This window comes from Bombina bombina, chromosome 6 (assembly GCF_027579735.1).
Source record: "Bombina bombina isolate aBomBom1 chromosome 6, aBomBom1.pri, whole genome shotgun sequence".
NCBI lineage: Eukaryota > Metazoa > Chordata > Amphibia > Anura > Bombinatoridae > Bombina > Bombina bombina.
This window is the reverse complement of record NC_069504.1, coordinates 778,131,679-778,154,711: the sequence shown is the minus strand read 5'-3', so window position 1 is coordinate 778,154,711 and position 23,033 is coordinate 778,131,679. Positions and strand designations below refer to the sequence as shown.

At 41.2% G+C, this 23,033-nt stretch overlaps 1 protein-coding gene across 1 annotated transcript in view; it reads left to right on the top strand.

Annotated features, from left to right (window-relative positions):
* Positions 1-23,033, top strand: part of PLEKHA2 (pleckstrin homology domain containing A2) — a 607,368-nt gene that overhangs the window by 53,404 nt on the left and 530,931 nt on the right. The window contains exon 3 of the mRNA XM_053718084.1: positions 12,235-12,291. Coding sequence (XP_053574059.1) covers positions 12,235-12,291 — 57 coding nt within the window. The remainder of the gene's footprint in view (positions 1-12,234; positions 12,292-23,033) is intronic.

Here is a 23,033-nt window from a genome sequence, read left to right as displayed (position 1 = left end):
ATGACCAAGGACGTGCCTGGCACGTCCTCTGGGGTTTCAAGCGCTGGAAGCGATTGTGATCCCTTCCAGACGTTTTTAGGGTATTGCAGTGATGCCTCGATATTGAGGCATCACTGCAATACCCTTTTTTACCCACCGATGCAGAGAGAGCCACTATGTGGCCCTCTTTGCATCGGCTGGTGATGGTGCCGATCATTGGTGGGTGGGAGCCATAGCAGGGAGGCGGGTGGGCGGCCCATCGCTGGAGCATTTCCGGCGGCTGTTCTGGGAGGTAGGCGGGAGCATGCAAGGGGGGGCGGGAGTGCGCGAGAGAGAGGGGGTGGGCGCGTGCGACCGCTTTACACATAATGATAATCGGAGGAGTGAGAGGGAGAGTGAGAGGGAGGGGGGAAATAATTGTTGGGAAAGGGATCTGGGAGGGGGTAGGACATTGAGAGGGGGCAGCTACACTACGGAAACAATGGGGTTATAAAAAAAATAAAAAAAAAATATGCACATTTGATTACAAACTGGGTACTGGCAGACAGCTGCCAGTACCTAAGATGGCTAAAAATAGGAAGAGGGGGGAGCTTAAGAGAGATGTTTGGGGGGATCGTGGAGGTTGGGGGGGGTTAGGGGGAACCCACACTGCAGAAACCATTTATATATAATTAAAAAAAAGCTACTTAAAATAGCAGTGACAATTGTGGGGTGGGGAGGGAAGAGAGCTGTTTGAGAGGGGTTAGGGAGGGATCAGGGGGTGGGATGTGTCAGGTGGGAAGCTGATCTCTACACTAAAGTTAAAATTAACCCTACAAGCTACCTAATTAACCCCTTCACTGCTGGGCATAATACAAATGTGGTGAGCAGCGGCATTTAGCGGCCTTCTAATTACCAAAAAGCAATGCCAAAGCCATATATGTCTGCTATTTCTGAACAAAGGGGTCACAAAGTAGCATTTACAACCATTTGTGCCATAATTGCACAAGCTGTTTGTAAATAATTTCAGTGAGAAACCTAAAGCTAGTGAAAAAGTGAACGATTTGTTTTATTTGATAACATTTGGCGGTGAAATGGTGGCATGAAATATACCAAAATTGGCCTAGATCAATACTTTGGGTTGTCTACTACACTAAAGCTAAAATTAAAGGGACAGTTTGCACAAAAACTTTAATTTATTCCCAATAATCCACTTTACCTGCTGGAGTGTATTAAATTGTTTACAAGTATTTCAATTAACCATATAATAATAACTAGTATTTATATAGCGCCTTTCTCCCAGTGGGACTCAAAGCGCTTTTTCAGCGCTTGCTCTCGGAATTAACCAAATCGGCAGCTGAATAGTAATAGTTGCTATTATTACCCAATTTTAATGGTACTCATTTTATCGACCTCACCGGCCTTGGATCTTTTAAACAGGCTTTTTTGTAGTCAGGGCATTTACCAACTGAGCTACCTCACCGACCTCAAATTGGCATTTGAAATAGTTGATTTAGCCTGTTGTATCCCCACCTATCCTGAAAGGTTTTGGCCTCAAGGCCAAGCTGTGTTAACACAGCCAGTAGAAGAAAGTATACTCCCAGTAGGTTATAGAAGAGATAATTTAATACAATTTTAATTTTCCATTGTTCTCACCAAGTATTGGCAATTGGTTTATGGACAGATATAAGATAAAGAAGCAGGTATATGTACACAATGTGATAAAGTAATGAGATCAGATTATATCTACAAGCTCAATGCATTTTATTAGGTTGTGGTTTCAAAACACAAAATCAGCTATTGTGTATACACAAATAAATATTAAAAAGCTAAATCTCATAAATGTTATACTCTGCAGCTGGTAAAAAAAAGTAATTAGAAACACATTAAGGGAAAAACTATTTATAGAATACTGTCCCTTTAACCCTACAAGCTCCCTACAAGCTACCTAATTAACCCCTTCACTGCTGGGCATAATACAAGTGTGGTGTGCAGCAGCATTTAGCGGCCTTCTAATTACCAAAAAGTAATGCGAAAGCCATAAATGTCTGCTATTTCTGAACAAAGGGCATCCCAGAGAAGCATTTACAACCATTTGTACCATAATTGCACAATCGGTTTGTAAATAAATTCAGTGAGAAACCTAAAGTTTGTGAAAAAGTTAACAATTGTTTTTATTTGATCGCTTTTGGCGGTGAAATGGTGGCATGAAATATACCAAAATGGGCCTAGATCAATAATTTGGTTTGTCTACTAAAAAAAAATATATATACATGTCAAGAGTTAGTCAGGGATTCCAGTCCATTTAATGGCGAGAAAAACGGTATCTAATATGTGTGGGTACAGTAAATGAGTAAGAGGAAAATTACAGCTAAACACAAACACCGCAGAAATGGAAAAATAGCCCTGGTCCCAAACAGTAAGAAAATTGAAAAGCGCTGTGGACACTAAGGGGTTAAAACATTTTTTTTTTTTTAAATTGCTTAAAATTGTATTCTCGGTGTGAATCATGAAAGAAAATTTTTGGATTTCATGTCCCTTTAATTACAAAATATGTATGTGTTGCTGCTCATTACAGCATAATGGCTTAGTATAAAGACTCAAATATAAATCAGATAACGTAACAGTGCTTGTTCCTCAATATTAGTGATCCTATTGTTTCACAATAACAATTTCTTTGCAAGTTAGGTAGTTTCATAAAAATAAAATAATAAAATAGAAAAACGTTACATATCTACAATAAATCAGTGTCTTACTATTCAGGGCAACAGCACATTATTCTTTATAACTTGTAAAATGGCATTTATACTTGAAAACATGCTCTAATGTCAAGAGTGGAAACTTACTCTGATCCAATCAGCAATGCAATTTGCACGACTCAGCTTTGTGGCTAACGCTGCTGATTGACTCAGCAGCAGTTTCCGCTCCAGACGAGCAGTGCTCTACGGCACCTACAAAGTACTTCTACTATGTTTTAAACCACTTTGCGAGAGTTAAACACATAGGGCTAGATTATAAATTAGCCCACGTGAAGAATTAGTCATCTTAAAGCGTGTTCTTGAAATATTAAACATAAAATATTAATAATTGTTAAAAATGAACATACATACTGTAATATATATATATATATATATATACAGTACAGGTAGCCCTCAGTTGTGAATCGAAACCGTTGTAAATTGAAACCCAGTTTATAATGTAAGTCAATGGGAAGTGAAGGAGATAGGTTCCAGGCCCCTCTCAAAATTGTCATAATTAACACCTAATACATTATTTTTAAAGCTTTGAAATGAAGACTTTAAATGCTAAACAGCATTATAAACCTAATAAAATAATCACACAATACAGAATATATAATTAAACTAAGTTAAATGAACAAAAACATTTGCTAAACAGCATTATAAACCTAATAAAATAATCACACAACACAGACTTCACTTGCATTTTTCTGCAAACAGTTCTTTCTATGCATTCCAATCTGGACTGATTTATAGACAGGAAGATCTTGTTCCTTTGAAATCTGCTCGATAGCTCTGGTCTGGTTAAACTGATTAATTTCAGCTTGCTTGGCTTTGCTGCAACACAAGCGGACAGCTCCACCTACTGGCTATTTTAATAAATGCACTGCTTCTCAATGCTTTTCAATAGCAGTCACATGACTGGAAAAAAAGGTTGTTATTCTGAAACTGTGTAAATTGAACCGTTGTAAAACGAGGGCCACCTGTATATATATATATATATATATATATATATATATATATATATATTCTATGGATTTTTTTTTCAGTGTCTTAAAATGACATGCTCTATTGGATACGAACATTCATTTGAGTAAGACATTTGTAGTATATGTGGCGCTACAACAGGCAAATCAGCTATTTCAAATGAGAAAATATAGGTAAAGGAGCTATTTATAAACAATTTCATACATTATAGCAGTTAAAATTGATCATTAGAAACACTTTAAACGCTAGGTTACGAGTGGAGCACAATTTATCGATCCCACTCGTGAGTTAAATTCACTAGACGGGGGCTTTTTTGTAAAAAGTTTTCGCACCAGCGCTAACCCAATGTGCGTAAAATGCCTAACTTTGAATATTGCGACCACATTAACATATTCCCTCATAGATTTCAATGAAGAGCGAAAAGTGGGGAAAAAAATGTGTGCCCTGTCCACTGCAGACAACCTGTCAAATAGTGATATGTATATAGCTTTAAAGGAACATGAAAGGACATGAAACCCAAAATATTCCTTTCATGATTAAGATAGAGAATACAATTTTTAATTTTTTTCCAATTTACTTCTATTATCAAATTTGCTTTGTTCACTTGTTATTATTTGTTGAAGAGATATCTAGATAGGTAGCGTGCACGTCTGGAGCACTACATGGCAGGAAATTGGGCTGCCATCTAGTGCTCATTGTTGAGAAACTGCTGCTATATAGTGTTGCAGACACGTGCAGGCTCTAGAACTTACTTTACTGTTTTTAAAAAAAGGTATACAAAAACAAAGGAGAAAAATTGATAATAGAAGTAAATTGGAAAGTTGTTTAAAATTGTATATTCTATCTGAATCATGAAAGAAAAAAAATGTGGGTTTTATGACCCTTTAACCCCTTAGCACCGTACCCTGCACGACGCTGGTAGTTATGCCCTTAAGGACCAGCATTGTACCCTGTATGTTGCTGCAGTCCTGGGCTTCTCTCTGCCGCGATCTCGCTCAAAATTGCGAGATTGCGCTATTTCTGCATGCCCCACGAGTGCGGCACTGCAGAAATAGATTTGTAGAGTTACCGATGCAGTGAGGGCCACTTTGTGGCCCTCTCTGCATCGGACAGCTGTGGTGCCGATCGTTGGTGGGTGGGTGGGAGCGAGTGTAAGGAGGGAGGCTGGTGGGCAGCCCATCGCTGGAGGGGGCGGGAGGAGGGCGGGACCGCTATGCCATGCTACACGCAATGACCGGAGAAAAAAAAAAAAACGGTACCGGTGTCCCAGTGAGGGGGAAGGAGGGAGGAGAGGCAATGAGGGGTATACTATATAGAAAAACGTTAGGGGAAAGCGATCTGGGAGGGAAAGGGGGTTAGGTTATTGATGGTGGGCAGCTACACTACAAAAAAAAACATTTTTTTTTGTGTTTTTTTTTAAATGCCTAATTTGCAGCAAACTGGGTACTGGCAGACAAGTACCTAAGATGGCGGCAAATAGGTAGAGGGGGGCAGGTTAGAGAGGTGTTTGTGGGGGGGATCAGGGAGGTTGGGAGGTAAGGGGGGATACTACCCTGCAGAAAATATATAATTAAAAAAAAAAACTTTTATTTTTATACTGGCAGGCTTTCTGCCAGTACTTAAGATGGGCGTGACCTTTGGGGGGTGAGGGAGGGAAGAGAACTGTTTGAGAGGGGCCAGGGAGGGATCAGGTGGTGGGATGTGTCAAGTGGAAGGCTGAGCTCTACGTTAAAGCTAAAATTAACCCTACAAGCTACCTAATTAACCCCTTCACTGCTGGGCATAATACAAGTGTGGTGCGCAGCGACATTTAGCGGCCTTCTAATTACCAAAAAGATATGCCAAAGCCATATATGGCTCCTATTTCTGAACAAAGGGGATCCCAGAGAAGCATTTACAACCATTTGTGCCATGATTGGACAAGCTGTTTGTAAATAATTTTAGTGAGAAACCTAAAATTGTGAAAAAGTTAACTAATTTCTTTATTTGATAGCATTTGCCGGTGAAATGGTCGCATGAAATATACCAAAATGGGTCTAGATCAATACTTTGGGTTGTCTACTAAAAATATATATATATATTTGATAGGTAAATATAAAAAAAGTCTCTATTTCTGTTTAAATGTGGTGATGGCAAAAATGCTAAAAATGCTCTGGTCTTTTGTGGAAGTTTTTGTCTTAAGTGCCCAGTCCTTAAGGGGTTAATAAATCAATGACATGTATGTTAATATACCTCTAAAATGTCTCCTGTGGCCATTTCAGAGCATCTTGCACATGTTCAAGATTATAGACTGTTTTATGGAATACTTGCAAAGATGTCCAAAATGGTATTTTGGGCTTTATCGAATGCCTTGAGGTCTTGAATATGTAAAGGCAAAATGGTCTTCAAAATGGATTGTGATTGGCGAGCACTTTTCAGCCCCATGTAAAAATATTTCTTTTAGTGAGAGCCAAAAACTTGATTTCCTTCTCAATACAGAGAGAGTCCACAGCTGCATTCATTACTTCTGGGAAATACAGAACCTGGCCACCAGGAGGAGGCAAAGACAACCCAGCCAAAGGCTGAAAGTGAAAGTCAATCCTAGCATTGTACAAACAATAGGATTGACTTTTGAAACAAATAAAGGAGACTTTTATTCATGAAGTATAAGATACCATGGGAGCCGTATTTACTGCACGGCTATTGGCTAAGAGGTGAAAACGTCACCTCTTAGCAAAAAATGTTTTAGCCGTGGGCTGCTGTAGCAGCTAAGAACTGCAATCAGTTGAAAAAAATAAAGGAGCTTTCTACATGAAGTATCTTATACTTCATGAATGAAAGTCCACTTTATTTATTTCAGTAGCCAATCCTAGCGTTTGTACAACGCTAGAATTTACTTTAACTTTAAATACCTCCCCCACTTCCCTCATCCCCCAGTCATTCTTTGCCTTTTGTCACAGGAGGTTGACAGAGAAGTGTCAGAAGATTTCGGAGTAGTTCCTTGGGAAGGGTATCTGCCCTTCGAGGTGGGACTGGAGTTTTAAGTAGTCTTGTCAGCCTCTCAGTGAGAGCATTGATAAAAGTTATAGTCTGGAGATGAAGGGAGAGTCTTTCTGCGAAGCCATCCAGACTCATATTAATAGCTCCTTAAGTAATTAGCGTTGACGAGTTTCACTGCCTGCTTTCTTCACTCAAGTCCATGTCAGAGGCGCTGCTACAATCTGTCAAACTTGAAGGACCGTGTCGCTGTTCCACAGCATAGATTCTGGTAAGATTGTTTCATTTTTACACACATGTTAACGATAGAAGACAGGGTCTCTTAATCATACTTGTTATGTGATTTCGACTGCTTATGTGTAAGAACGTTTGGGCTCATAGGCTGATACGGAACGTACAGGTTATTTTTAACTTTTAGAGCTGCACAGTTTCATTAAGCTGGCGCCTTTTCTTAGCAGGGGCGGTCCTGCATGAGCACCATGTGACCAGGAGCGGTCACGTTTATTTCCCGTTTCCGATTCCTGACCAGGTGTCTGCGGAGAGGAGCATCTTCTCTACCTGTCTGGGTCATAGAAGGTGGTGAGTGCCCCAGCCATTGGGGTATAAGGTGCCAGTTTTTCCTCTTTTCGATAATTTGACTTACACGAGTTATGGAGGATTCTGATATGTTAGAGGGGGATCCCTCCGAGACAGAATTTGATACCTGTGTATATTGTGAGGAGGCCCGGGTAACCCAGCCCTCTCAATTATGTTATGTATGCCACATTAGGGTGTTCTCATCAACCAATGTTGGGATGTCAGAGACCACTGAGCCATCCGCCTCTGAGGATTCTTCATCCAGTGAGGTGTGTTCCCTAGATTCTTCTGTTCCTACATATGACGTTTTCCTGAGTTCCGCTCCCCCTTCACCTCTTAGGGGTTTGTTTCCACCAGAGGTTACTGCGCAGTTCCGCATGGCCATATCTACGGCCTTAGCGATGCTACCTCTTCCTGCTGCGTGCAAGCAAAGGGTTAATCCAGGTTCTCCGGACCAAGGAGCATCATGTAAAATGACGATTGTGTCCGATCAGTCCTCTGGGGATGCGGTTTCCTCTGAGGCTTCAGAGGGAGAACCTCCAGGGTCGGATACTACTGATTTGAATCCTCCGACTGCGGAGGGCTTAGCATTCAGATTTAGATTGGCATGCCTGCGTTTGCTTCTGAGAGAGGTTTTGGCAATGTTAGAGGTTCCCAGTACTGATCCATCAGTTGAATCTCAGTCCTCTAAATCAGATAATGAGCTTGACTAGACGAGTGGAGGGATGGTGTTCCTATTTCTTATCGTCTTGTTTTACATTTTGTTTTATTCTTCATTAGAATCCCAGTTCCGGGCTCTATGGGGGGTTTGTGTCATGTGACAGGCTGGTCCTGGTTTTTGTTTGCACACTCATATTTGGGCGCTTGCCTATTTTTTTATTGCCTTCTTTCCATTCCGGGTAGTTTTCAGTTTTTAGAGCTCTAGGTTGTTATAGAAACTCTTAGAAAAGATGTTTCGTCACATGGGATTTTTAATACTATTGACTTCGATGGTCGAGATTATTGTTGACTTCCGGTGGATCTAGCATCTAGTTCTCTGTTCGAGGTGATGTTCCCCCGATAATTTCAAGACAAAATTTAAGCCCCGGATCTTATATTCTTTATTTTGATTATTCTCAGTTTTTCTAGCACTGCTAGAATTTAAGAATTTCTGTTTAGCCTTGAGTGTTTTGGCAGATACATCGTATCCTAGATGACAGGCAAGACCTGTTGAGTTTGCTCCTTCCTTTTATGCAGGAGAGGGATTTTTTTTTTCTAACTTCCGGTCCAGGTACATTGGGTTCATCTATACTAGAGTACAGGCTGGACCTGCTTTAGGTATTATCTTGGATGTGCTTGATACTGGATCATATGGATCAAGGTGTCCTGGAGGCCGGTGCTAAGCTTTGTCCCTCGATTTTGTCTTAGGCAGAGAGAGGGAAGCCTCTAGGGTGACTCCTGGAATCATTGTCCCGGTATCTATTGCTCTGTGGGAATATTTCTTTCCACTGTTGGTGTATGGTCCAATAAGGGGAGGAGATTCCCGTCCTAATTGGGTTCTATGACTGTTAAAGCAGAGCTTATTAGCTCTCCTTTTTGCCGGAGAATGTAAGGTTCTCCCTTCTTTTTTTCAGAAAGAAGGATGTCTTTCCTATTTCATCCTTTTGAAGCAAATCCGGTTCTTAGGAACCGTATCGTCCAGCAAACCTCGTTCTGATCCTTGGTTTCCTTATGGGATCAGGGGTTTAATGTGGCATTATCTTGCTCCAGAGTTTACTGTAGCTCCCGGGTCTTAGCATTTCGGATTTTCTTACCATAGGCTGTTAATAGACTTTTAGGGATTTCTCTTGTCTTTTTGATCCTCAGAGTTGGATCTAGACTTGAGTTTCTGGTGTAGACACCAGGGTCTATTCTGGGATGCTGGTTTGTCTTACGGACAGAAAGTTTTTTTCTGAGATCTTGCAATATGCCCTCCAGTCCCCCTCCTGGTCTTTGTTGGCTCTGGGGTGGAGGGTGAGTTTTCGTTGTGGCGTTAATTCTTTTTTTTATATGTGTCTTAACTGACTTATAGGGAATACTGGTTGGGGGAATCGATCCCCTGTGTTCTGTTCAGACCTCTCTGGCTTGAGTGAGTTTCTCTTAGCTTAGTGTTTTTGACTTTGTTACCTCGCTGCCTGTGGGGAGAGTGTCTTATAAGGGTCCGTGAATCAGGTGTTTCCTTCCGTTTTATTCCTATGGTTCCTCAGCCGAGCATTCTGCTTTGAGGATTTGGTCTTCTGGGTTCGTACCAGTTGGGACCTTTTGGTGGGACGTTCTCCTTTTGAAAAGGCAGAGTTCCTACTGCACAGACGGTAGGGCCTCGTGTTTGGTGGTGGGCGAAGGCCCATTTCGGCTGTTTGTCAGCAATCCACTATATGAGCGGGCTCTTCAGGAACAGATGTTCCCTACTATTTTTTTTTGCTTCAAGGGTCGGTATCTGATTGGGGAAGGCGATCAAGCATCCTAACCTATCCCTGATTTTCTCTTGAGTTCTTAGGGAGATGTGGCGTAGTGGTTAACTCCACTGCTTCTGAAGCAGAGGTTGGGGCTTTGAACCCAGGTCAGCTGCATTTTTTTTCTGCCAGAATGTGCTTCTGGTGTCAGCTAGCATCCCTAAGAAGATTTTTAATCAGGAATCTTCAGGCGAGGCTATTGGATCCTCCTCTTTGGGGACATGTTACTCTTTGTTGGGGATGGTTCGATCCTAGCAAGAGCTAGCGTCAAGTGAGTCTGATTGCTCAGTTTATGTCCGCAAGTTCGTATCACGGTTTAGGGGCTTCGCCTCCATGGTCCTTGTTGCAGGGATCTGTGGGGTCGGGGTCTTTTTGCGTCATGGAATCTTATTCCTCTGAGGCGGATTGCAAGCTGTCATTTGGTCTTAGCCAAGAGAGGGTTTTCTGAAAGGATAAGTTCCTTTCCGTTGGCGCATAGTTGGTCCTCGTCATCTATTATAGGTATGGAGGTCCGCCCTTGTAAGGAGGAGCTAGATCGTTATGGCTCTCTATAGGATTTCAGGAGTCTTTCTTTACTTTCCTCCAGGATGAGCTGGAGAGGGGCCTTCCTAGCAAGTTCTGACTCGAGCAGTCCTTCTTGCGACAGATAGCTGTCATAACCTGATGGGTAACTAAGCTGCCTAGCATGCAGCAGGTTACAGGTTGAATCCAGCGGCAGTCCTTGCTCCTTGATTGTAGGCTTGCAGTTTTTTCAAATCCCTGATTGTTCTTTTGTTCCAGAGGTTCATTGAACTCTCAGGCGTTTCGTTCTTTTTGCTAGGGCACTGACTGCGATCAGGTCGGTATCTTCTTTTGTTGCTTCTTGGAGCTTAGTCTTTATTTTAGGGGGTTGCATCAGGTTACTTTTCTACCCGTGCAGGAGGTGGTCTTTGAATTCCTTCTTCAATGATATATTCCGTTTTGTAGAGTGTTTTTCTACATGCCATGGTCCCTGTGTTGCAATCTTGCAATACGTTCTCCTTAAAGGAGTTTCCTTTTTATTAAGGCTGTTTACGATTTATGTTAGGGTTCTCTCCCTAAGATTATTATTTTATATATTTTTTTTTTCTTTCTAAATGGGAAAGGGTTTTTCCATTTTCAGGGAATCTTGCCTTGATGTTCTTTTTGGGCTATGGAGGCTTAAATGCCTTCTTTATTGTTAGTGGAGGAGTGTTTTTTCGCTTGACCTAGGAGTCAGTGGGACACTAGCCTCCTCAGAGGTCATGGTTCAGTTCAAGAGCAGTGACGTCTTCTGGGGTCTCTGGCATGAGATCTCTATGGCTCTGATTGTTGGGCGGCTATCTGGTCCTCCTAACATTCTTTTTCTTTTTTACTTCTGTTGAAGCAGCATTCGGGAGAATAGGTTTGTTGCAGGCTGTGGTGCCCTCAGATTTGAGCCGCCTCTTCTTTTCCCTCCCGTTAGCATCCAGTGTCCTCTGTAGCTTGTGTATAATTTCCCACAAGTAATGAATGCAGCTGTGGACTCTCTCTGTATTTAGAAGGAAAACATAAATTATGACTTACCAGATAATTTCTTTTCCTTCGATACAGGGAGAGACCACAGCTCCCGCCCGTGCTCTCCGATGGGCGGCCCTAAATTTATCTAAAAATTTATTTTGTTGGCTTCTGCCACCTTTTTCACCCTGATATTTCTCCTACTGTTTCCTTGTTCCCTCTGCAGAATGACTGGGGGATGAGGGAAGTGGGGGGGGGGGGGGGATTTAAGCCTTTGGCTGGGGTGTCTTTGCCTCCTCCTGTATTTACCACAAGTAATTAATGCAGCTGTGGACTCTCCCTGTATTGAAGGAAAGGAAATTATCTGGTAAGTTATAATTTATTTTTTGCGGGCGTGAAAAATTGCCAAAAAACACTCTATGGTGATTGCCTTTTTGGACAGAAAAACAGGCAAAAAGGACTTAGCCAGTAGATTGTGATCCATCTCTCTGCTAGGTTAAAGGGACATGAAAACCCAACATTTTTTCTTTCATGATTTAAAATATAATTTTAAACAACTTTTCAGTTTACTTATTTTATCTAATGTGCCTCCTTCTCTTGTTTTCCTTTGTTGAAAATCATACCTAGGTAGGCTCATGAACTGGGAGCTAGCTTCTGATTGGTGGCTACACATATATGCCTATTATCATTAGCTTACCAATGTATTCAGCTAGCTCCCAGTAGTGCAATGCTGCTCCTTCAAGAAAGGATACCAAGAGAATGAAGTAAAATTTACAATAGAAGTAAATTGGAAAGTTGGTTTACAAATCTATGCTCTGAATAATGAAAGTAAAAATTAGGGTTTCATTTTTATTAAATATACCTTTGAACCACATGTATCATACTTGACTTCAACTTCAATGCATTTTAATTACACTTTAATAAACTTTAAAATAAATAATTGAAAGGCATGACTACATAGCATTCCTTGTTCTGGGGTATATTCTAATCCTTAAGATTTTCTACATTTATATTTATATTTGCTTTTTATATAGAATTTACCCATTGGAACAGCTGCAGAGGGATCGTTGAAACTGACATACATTTCAAAGGTAAGGACGTTTTTTTGTTTGTTTGTTTTTTAATCTTTCTGATGGGAAGAGCTCTTAAAGTGTAATAATTAACATTCTCCTAGATTTACTAAGAAACACATTGTCTATCCAGTTTGTCTGATTCTATTCTATTATGTTACTGTATATTGAGAATTACAGGAGCTTTATTGAATAGGCCGTGCAGACAAAAGTAATGGAGGGTTCCTTCTAGTTGTAACACAAATAATAGTACAGGTAGAAATCCCTACTTGTTTAGGACCGGAAAAGGATTAGATTATGGAATATTGGCATCTTTAAAATGGGACAGTTTGGAGAGGGGATATAACGAAGTGTAAACAACAAGGTTTCCCAACCGCGGTCCTCAAGTACCCCCAACAGGACAGGTTTTCATTATAGCTGAACCAGTGCACAGTTAAAGTAATCACCTGATCCGTAACCATGATTACTAACCGGCTCTCACCCATTAGCTGATCATTTCAAATGTGCACTGGTTCAGTTATAATGAAAACCTGGCCTGTTTGGAGTCCTTGAGGACCGCAGTTGAGAAACAATGATTTAGGCGACATTTACATGTCATAATTCAGCTTATACATGTAACCTTAAGGTAGTTCTATATCATTTTAATACTTTTGAGTATATAGTGCCATCAGAAAGATAGTATAGTACTGTAATCCGAAAGGTAATAGTTGTTGTTTGAAATAAATATTTGCACACAAAAAAAAACAACAACAAAGACACAGGCAGAGAAGATTGTGACTTACAGGAAGGGTAAAATAGTAATTTTTGGTAATTTTATTTTTGAAAAAAATATTAATTGAAATGTTTGGATTTTGGAATTCCAGATCTGGGGATTTGTACCTGTACTAGTGAGAGAAACATTTAAAGGGACATGAAACCCAATTTTAAACAACTTTCCAATTTACTTCTATTATTTAATTTGCTTCCTTCTCTTTTTATCCTTTGCTTAAAGTTTTATCTAGGCAAGCCCAGGAGCAGCAGAGGACCTAGGTTCTAGCTGTTGATTGGTGGCTGTATATATATATATATATATATATATATATATATATATATAGATTGTGATTGGCTCACCCAAGTGTTCAGTTAGAAACCATTAGTGCATTGCTGCTCCTTCAACAAATGATACCAAGAGAATGAAATAAATTAGATAATAGAAGTAACTTAGAAAGTTGTTTAAAATTGTATTCTCTATCTAAATCATGAAAGAAACATTTTGGGTTTTATGTCCCTTTAATACTAGGAACATGAAGACGTACATATAAATTAGTTGTAACAGCCAATGTTTAAATAAATCAACAACAATAATGGCATTGCCAGTATGACAAAAAAATGACAACCAAGCTTTAGTTTTTTACGCATTTCACCTTGCTATGGGCTAGTGTATTTCCGAATAAAACAAACAAGTCTAAGAGAAAAACTGCAACCACTTATGCACTACATTAAAGTGAATGTAAAGTTTAAACTGTCATAAAACATTTTGAGTTATGTGCATAGTATAAAAAAGGGCTAACTGAGGTAAAACAGTGTGTGAAAAAAGTGTAAAAAAAAAGCTTATAAGTATTTTAATACAATTTCCAAAAATCTGCAAAATTACTTACACTTTAGTGTTGCAAAGTGTAGCCTGCTCCACCTCCCTTATCAGTGTCTTACTCCAAACCCTGAGGCATCATGTAACAAAGTGTGCACATGAGGATAATTACTTATGCAAGGGATGGGGGGGGGGGGGGGTTGAGGAGGGGCATCAGATACTGCTATTGTTTGTTGCCAAGAGGCTTGCTTGTTTCAATGGGGTTAATGTCACATGCTTTGTGAAAGCTTCAGCATTATACTGTGCACTGCTTTAGTCAAGTGTCATGTGATTCTGCCCCCTACTATGCATGTGCACAAGTGCATTCTGCCATAGCTATGGCCTTGATAGCACCTTCCATATATGGAAATGCCCAGGGGGGAGCAAACAGTAGTTATGAAGCAGCGGTCTAAAGACCGCTGCTCCATAACCCTGTCCGCCTGCTCTGATGAGGCGGACAGGAATCGCCACAATTCAACCCGATCGAGTACGATTGGGTTGATTGACACACCCCTGCTGGCGGCCCATTGGTCGCGAGTCTGCAGGGGGCGGCGTTGCACCAGCAGCTCTTGTGTGCAATGCTGAATACGGAGAGCGTAATGCTCTCCCCATTCAGCGAGGTCTTGCGGACCTGATCCGCACTGTCGGATCAGGTCCGCAAGACCTTCGATAAATAGGCCCCTATGCCTGAATTAAAGGGGTTAATGAGGGTTAAAAAATAAACTGTTTTGCAGGTAAGCTTTGGCTGCATTATATATTTAGAAACTTATGTTAGTTTATACTGTTTTATGTTCCTTTAATGAATAAGTGGCCTGTTTTTAAAAAATACTCTTAAAAACAGGGGCACTTTCATTCATTAAACTTTACAAAGAAGCAGATTTTTTAAAAAATACTTACCTTTGTTTTATAGAAAGAAGACCAGCGATCCTTCCCCCGCAGCTCCTTCTGTACTTAGCACAGTGATGACGAATCCGGCTTCCTCCAATCGTTGCGTGGCCTCACGAGCTGGACGCCAAAGGGGACACGCAATGATTGGAGGGAGACGGATTCGTCATCGCTGTGCTAAGTACAGCAGGAGCTGCAGGCGGAGGATCCCCGGTTTGCTTTACATAAAGAAAAGGTAAGTATTTTAAAAAATTCTGCTTCATTGTAAAGTTTAATGAATGAAATTGCCCCTGTTTTTAAGAGTATTTTTAAAAATCGGGCACTGATACGTTAAACTTTATATTCACTCTAATCTCAATAGCAAATATTAATTATCCGGGGGGGGGGGGTCCCCTTCCTATTCATATTCTGGAAACTGTTCACGCTGCAGTCTTCTTCCCCTTCATCTGCCCACATATGTCACAGACAACCAGGAACTCCCTGCTTAGTCAGGGAATTTCCTGGTTGTTATCCTGGGGATGGGTGGGGGGGGGGGCATTTTGAAAGCCCATATCTCAGCACCAACACCACTTACAGAAAGAGGGGAATGTGCCCTTTCAAGTAATTGGTCAGATGCCCCTTTAAGATGCAGTCAATCACTGTGAAAATGGCGATAACCTGCAACAGCATTTACAGAGCCGTTTATACTCAGGGTGAGGAGGGCTCTAATAGGCCCCTTGTCTCTCCTCTTGTAGGTAGGTAGGTCAGATGGGGAGATAGGGGCTCCATATAAACCCCCTCAAAGTAACAATGCTATTTATTATTATTATGTACGACATACATATGTCATTTTTATTTTGCATGTCATGTGGTGGCATTTTTCCATATTTTGATATTTCTGCAAACTAAATGTATTTGAAAATGGTCGTCTTTCTTTCTTTCTTTCTTTCTCTTTCTTTCCTCATTTCAAATGTGCTTAATTTTCTTGTTTTTTAAAGGGCCATGATACCCAAATGTTGAAACACTTGAACGTGATGCAGCATAGCTGTAAAAAGCTGACTAGAAAGTATCACCTGAACATCTCTATGTAAAAAAACATAATTTATGCTTACCTGATAAATTTATTTCTCTTGTGGTGTATCCAGTCCACGGATCATCCATTACTTGTGGGATATTCTCCTTCCCAACAGGAAGCTGCAAGAGGATCACCCACAGCAGAGCTGTCTATATAGCTCCTCCCCTAACTGCCATATCCAGTCATTCGACCGAAGACAAACAAGAGAAAGGAGAAACCATAGGGTGCAGTGGTGACTGTAGTTTAAAAATAAAACATATCTGCCTTAAAATGACAGGGCGGGCCGTGGACTGGATACACCACAAGAGAAATAAATTTATCAGGTAAGCATAAATTATGTTTTCTCTTGTAAGGTGTATCCAGTCCACGGATCATCCATTACTTGTGGGATACCAATACCAAAGCTAAAGTACATGGATGAAGGGAGGGACAAGGCAGGAACTCAAACGGAAGGTACCACTGCCTGTAAAACCTTTCTCCCAAAAATAGCCTCCGAAGAAGCAAAAGTATCAAATTTATAAAACTTTGAAAAAGTATGAAGCGAAGACCAAGTCGCCGCCTTGCAAATCTGTTCAACAGAAGCCTCATTTTTAAAAGCCCATGTGGAAGCCACAGCTCTAGTAGAATGAGCTGTATAATCCTTTCAGGAGGCTGCTGGCCAGCAGTCTCATAAGCTAAGCATATTATACTTCTTAGCCAAAACGAAAGAGAAGTTGCCGAAGCCTTTTGGCCTCTCCTCTGTCCAGAGTAGACAACAAACAAAGCAGATGTTTGACGAAAATCTTTAGTAGCTTGTAAATAAAACTTTAAAGCACGAACCACGTCAAGATTGTGTAATAGACGTTCCTTCATTGAAGAAGGCTTAGGACACAATGACGGAACAACAATCTCCTGATTGATATTCTTATTAGATACCACCTTAGGTAAAAACCCAGGTTTGGTACGCAAAACTACCTTATCTGCATGGAAGATCAGATAAGGGGAATCACACTGTAAGGCAGATAACTCGGAAACTCTACGAGCCGAGGAAATAGCTACCAAAAACAGAACTTTCCAAGATAAAAGCTTGATATCTATGGAATGAAGAGGTTCAAACGGAATCCCTTGGAGAACTTTAAGAACCAAATTTAAACTCCATGGCGGAGCAACTGGTTTAAACACAGGCTTGATTCTAACTAAAGCCTGACAAAACGCCTGAACGTCTGGACTATCCGCCAGACGCTTGTGCAAAAGAATAGACAGAGCAGAAATCTGTCCCTTTAAGGAACTAGCTGACAATTCCTTTTCTAATCCTTCTTGGAGAAAAGATAATATCCTGGGAATCCTGACTTTACTCCATGAGTAACCCTTGGATTCACACCAATAAAGATATTTACGCCATATCTTATGATAGATTTTCCTGGTGACAGGCTTCCGTGCCTGAATTAAGGTATCAATGACTGACTCGGAGAAGCCACGCTTTGATAAAATCAAGCGTTCAATCTCCAGGCAGTCAGTCTCAGAGAAATTAGATTTGGATGGTTGAAAGGACCCTGAAGTAGAAGGTCCTGTCTCAGAGGCAGAGTCCATGGTGGAAGAGATGACATGTCCACTAGATCTGCATACCAAGTCCTGCGTGGCCACGCAGGCGCTATCAAAATCACTGATGCTCTCTCCTGCTTGATTTTGGCAATCAGACGAGGGAGCAGAGGAAACGGTGGAAACACATAAGCCAGGTTGAAGGACCAAGGCGCTGCTAGAGTATCTATCAGCGTTGCCTTGGGATCCCTGGACCTGGATCTGTAACAAGGAAGTTTGGCGTTCTGGCGAGACGCCATGAGATCTAGTTCTGGTTCGCCCCAACGTTGAACCAATTGTGCAAACACCTCCGGATGGAGTTCCCACTCCCCCGGATGAAAAGTCTGTCGACTTAGAAAATCCGCCTCCCAGTTCTCTACACCTGGGATATGGATAGCTGATAGGTGGCAAGAGTGAAACTCTGCCCAACGAATTATCTTTGAAACTTCCAACATCGCTAGGGAACTCCTTGTTCCCCCTTGATGGTTGATGTAAGCCACAGTCGTGATGTTGTCCGACTGAAATCTGATGAACCTCATTGAGGCTAGCTGAGGCCAAGCTTGAAGAGCATTGAATATCGCTCTTAATTCCAGAATGTTTATTGGGAGGAGAGTCTCCTCCTGAGTCCACGATCCTTGAGCCTTCAGGGAGTTCCAGACTGCCCCCCAGCCTAGAAGGCTGGCATCTGTCGTTACTATTGTCCAATCTGGCCTGCGAAAGGTCATACCTTTGGACAGATGGACCCGAGATAGCCACCAGAGAAGAGAATCCCTGGTCTCTTGATCCAGATTTAGTAGAGGGGACAAATCTGTGTAATCCCCATTCCACTGACTGACCATGCAGAGTTGCAGCGCTCTGAGATGTAGGCGGGCAAAGGGCACTATGTCCATTGCCGCTACCATTAAGCCGATTACTTCCATACACTGAGCCACCGAAGGGCGAGAAGTAGAATAAAGAACACGGCAAGAATTTAGAAGTTTTGATAACCTGGCCTCTGTCAGGTAAATCCTCATTTCTACAGAATCTATCAGAGTTCCCAGAAAGGAAACTCTTGTGAGAGGGGATAGAGAACTCTTCTCTTCGTTCACTTTCCACCCGTGCGACCTCAGAAATGCCAGAACTATGTCCGTATGAGACTTGGCAATTTGGAAATTTGACGCCTATATCAGAATGTCATCTAAATAAGGGGCTACTGCTATGCCCCGCGGCCTTAGGACCGCCAGAAGTGACCCCAGAACCTTCGTAAAGATTCTTGGAGCTGTAGCTAACCCAAAGGGAAGAGCTACAAACTGGTAATGCCTGTCCAGGAAGGCAAACCTGAGAAACCGATGATGATCTTTGTGTATCGGAATGTGAAGATAAGCATCCTTTAAATCTACTGTAGTCATGTATTGACCCTCCTGGATCATAGGTAGGATGGTACGAATAGTCTCCATCTTGAATGATGGAACCCTGAGAAATTTGTTTAGGATCTTGAGATCTAAGATTGGTCTGAAGGTTCCCTCTTTTTTGGGAACCACAAACAGATTTGAATAGAATCCTTGTCCCTGTTCCTTCTTTGGAACTGGGTGGATCACTCCCATACCTAGGAGGTCTTGAACACAATGTAAGAATGCCTCTCTTTTTATCTGGTTTGCAGATAATTGTGAAAGGTGAAATCTCCCTTTTGGAGGGGAAGCTTTGAAGTCCAGAAGATATCCCTGGGATACAATTTCCAACGCCCAGGGATCCTGGACATCTCTTGCCCAAGCCTGGGCAAAGAGAGAAAGTCTGCCCCCTACTAGATCCGTTACCAGATCGGGGGCCAATCCTTCATGCTGTTTTAGAGGCAGCAGCAGGTTTTTTGGCCTGCTTACCTTTGTTCCAAGCCTGGTTAGGTCTCCAGACCGACTTGGACTGGGCAAAAGTTCCCTCTTGTTTTGTATTAGAGGAAGTTGATGCCGCGTTCGTCTTAAAGTTTCGAAAGGCACGAAAATTAATCTGTTTGGCCCTTGATTTATTAGACCTGTCCTGAGGGAGGGCATGACCTTTTCCTCCCGTGATATCAGAAATGATCTCCTTCAAACCAGGCCCGAATAGGGTCTGCCCCTTGAAGGGAATATTAAGAAGCTTAGACTTTGAAGTGACGTCAGCTGACCATGATTTAAGCCATAGCGCCCTACGTGCCTGAATAGCAAAACCAGAATTCTTAGCCGTTAGTTTAGTCAAATGAACAATGGCATCAGAAACAAATGAATTGGCTAGCTTAAGTGCTCTAAGCTTGTCAAGTATATCGTCCAATGGGGTCTCTACCTGTAAAGCCTCTTCCAGAGACTCAAACCAGAAGGCCGCCGCAGCAGTGACTGGGGCAATGCATGCAAGAGGCTGCAGAATAAAACCTTGTTGAATAAACATTTTCTTAAGGTAACCCTCTAACTTTTTGTCCATTGGATCCAAGAAAGCACAACTGTCCTCAACAGGCATAGTAGTACGCTTAGCTAGGGTAGAAACTGCTCCCTCCACCTTAGGGACCTTTTGCCATAAGTCCCGTGTGGCGGCATCTATTGGAAACAATTTCTTAAAAATAGGAGGGGGAGAGAACGGTACACCTGGTCTATCCCATTCCTTAGTAATAATTTCTGAAAACCTTTTAGGTATTGGAAAAACATCAGAGAAAACAGGCACTGCATAGTATTTATCCAATCTGCACAATTTCTCTGGCACTGCAATGGTGTCGCAGTCATTCAGAGTAGCTAAAACCTCCCTGAGTAACACGCGGAGGTGTTCAAGCTTAAATTTAAATGTTGCCATATCAGAATCAGGTTGCATCATCTTCCCTGAGTCAGACACATCACCCACAGAAAGAAGCTCTCCTTCCTCAGCTTCTGCATATTGTGAGGGGGTATCAGACATAGCTACTGAAGCGTCAGAGTGCTCTGTATTTCTTCTAACCCCAGAGCTGTCTCGCTTTCCTCGTAACCCAGGTAGTCTGGATAATACTGCTGACAGTGTATTATCCATGACTGCCGCCATGTCTTGTAAAGTAAACGCCATGGGCGCGCTAGATGTACTTGGCGCCTCTTGAGCGTGAGTCCCTTGAGCGGGAGTCAAAGGCTCTGACACGTGGGGTGAGTTAGTCAGCATAACTTCCCCCTTGTCAGATTCCTCTGGTGATAAATATCTGGTGATATATAATCATAATATAGTCTTTATAACTTAAAGTGAAATCAGTACATTTGGTACACATTCTAAGAGGGGGTTCCACCATGGCTTCTAAATATAATGAACAAGGAGTTTCCTCTATGTCAGACATGTTTAAACAGACTAGCAATGAGACCAGCAAGCTTGGAAAACACTTTACAAAAAGTTAACAAGCAAAAAATAAAAACGGTACTGTGCCTTTAAGAATAATAAAAAAGGTCAGAATTTGAAAAACAATGATAAAAAGCAGTAAATCAAACGAAATTTTTACAGTGTGTATAATAGGCTAACAGAGCATTGCACCCACTTGCAAATGGATGATTAACCCCTTAGTTTCAAAAACGGATCAAAAAAACTAAATAAACGTTTTTTAACAGTCACAACAAACTGCCACAGCTCTGCTGTGGCCCTACCTTCCCATGCAATCGACTTTGGAAAGCACAAAAACCCTTTGTAGAGGTCCTAAGTGTTCAGGGGACTCCAAGGGAAGCTGGAAGTCTCAAGCTGCAAAAACTACTGCACGATTTAGGCCTGAAATTAGGCCTGATATTAGGCCCCTCGCAACCTGTACTCACAGTGAGAGGGCCATGAAAAACTATCCCTAGGCAAAATCTAGCCAGCCATGTGGAAAAAACTAAGCCCCAATAAAGTTTTATCACCAATATGCATATAAAAAACGTTTAAGCACTTCCAGCAAACTTTTTATATGTCAGAAATGTGAAAAATAATAAGAGTATTACCTCTAACAGCAAGCATGATACTAGTTGTTGTTAAATCACTGTAATCAGGCTTACCTCAGATAAATCCGGTATTAACAGCATTTTCTAGCATTTACATTTCTCTAGAAAAATTTAGACTGCACATACCTCATAGCAGGATACCCTGCACGCCATTCCCCAAGCTGAAGTTACCTCTCTCTTCAGTTATGTGTGAGAACAGCAATGGATCTTAGTTACAACCTGCTAAGATCATTAGAGACCACAGGCAGATTCTTCTTCTATTTTCTGCCTGAGACCAAAATAGTACAACTCCGGTACCATTTAAAAATAATAAAATTTTAAATTGAAGAAAAACAACTAAATTACACCACATCTCTCTAACTGCTTCCATGATTGTCGAGAGCTGCAAGAGAATGACTGGAGGTGGCAGTTAGGGGAGGAGCTATATAGACAGCTCTGCTGTGGGTGATCCTCTTGCAGCTTCCTGTTGGGAAGGAGAATATCCCACAAGTAATGGATGATCCGTGGACTGGATACACCTTACAAGAGAAAGAAAGATATTTTACCTCACACCCTATTGTAAAGGACTTTAAGCAGCAAATCAGTATGTCTGTCCCGGGACAGGCAAAGGAGTGAGCTTTGTGCACACTCATATTATTTCCCTATTCAGTTTAAGGAAGGTTACTATGAAATCTCATGAGAGTTAAGTCAAATCTCATGAGCTCACAGTAAAAGAGTTCATGACTTCAGCACTGCTGATGCTGATTGGCTGCTGTTCATTTCTTCTTTTTTTTTTTTTTACCTGCAGCTGGACAGCAGCTGAAGTATATTTTTTTTTCACAGAACTTACTCTGCTTAGCTGTGGAAATTGTGAGGTAAAATATCTTCCTTTTTTACATAGAGATGGTCAGGTAATATATTCCTGTCAGCTTTTTACAGTTATACTGCATCAGTTTCAAGTGATTTAGCATATGAGTATTATGTCCCTTTAAAGGAGCAGCAATGCACTACTGGGAGCTAGCTGAATACATTGGGTGAGCCAACGACAAGAGGCATATATGTGCAATTACTAATCAGCAGCTAGCTTTCAATAGTGCATTGCTGCTCCTGAAAGTTATACTTTCAAAAAAATTGTAAATTACCAATCAGCAAGTGCTACCCAGGTGCTGAATCAAAAGTGGGCCGGGTTCTAAGCTTACATTCCTGCTTTTTCAAATAAAGTTACAGAGAGAACGAAAAAAAATTGATAATAGGAGTAAAATAGAAAGTTGCTTAAAATTGCCTGCTCTGTCTGAATCATGAAAGGAAAAATTTGGGTTTCATATCCCTTTAAAGAGACATGAAACCCCATTTTTTTGTTTTGTGATTTAGACCAGAGCATACAATTTTTTAAAAAAGGTTTCCAATTTACTTCTACTATCAAATTTGCTTCATTCTCATGGTATTCTTTGTTGAATAGATACCTAGGCAGGTAGCGTGCACATATCCTGGAAATAGTGCTGCCATCTAGTGCTGATGCTAATGTATAACATTTTTGCAAAACTGCTGCCATATAGTGCTGCAGGCACGTTCATGCTCCTAAGCTTAATTGACTACTTTTTAACAAAGGATACCAAGAGAATGAAGAACATTTGACAATAGATGGATTATGGAAAGTTGTTTAAAATCATACCGTTTTTTCTACATAATTCACCATTAAAGTCTAAGGCACTGGTTTTCAAACTTGTCCTCAAGCCTCCCCAACAGGTCAGGTTTTCAGGAT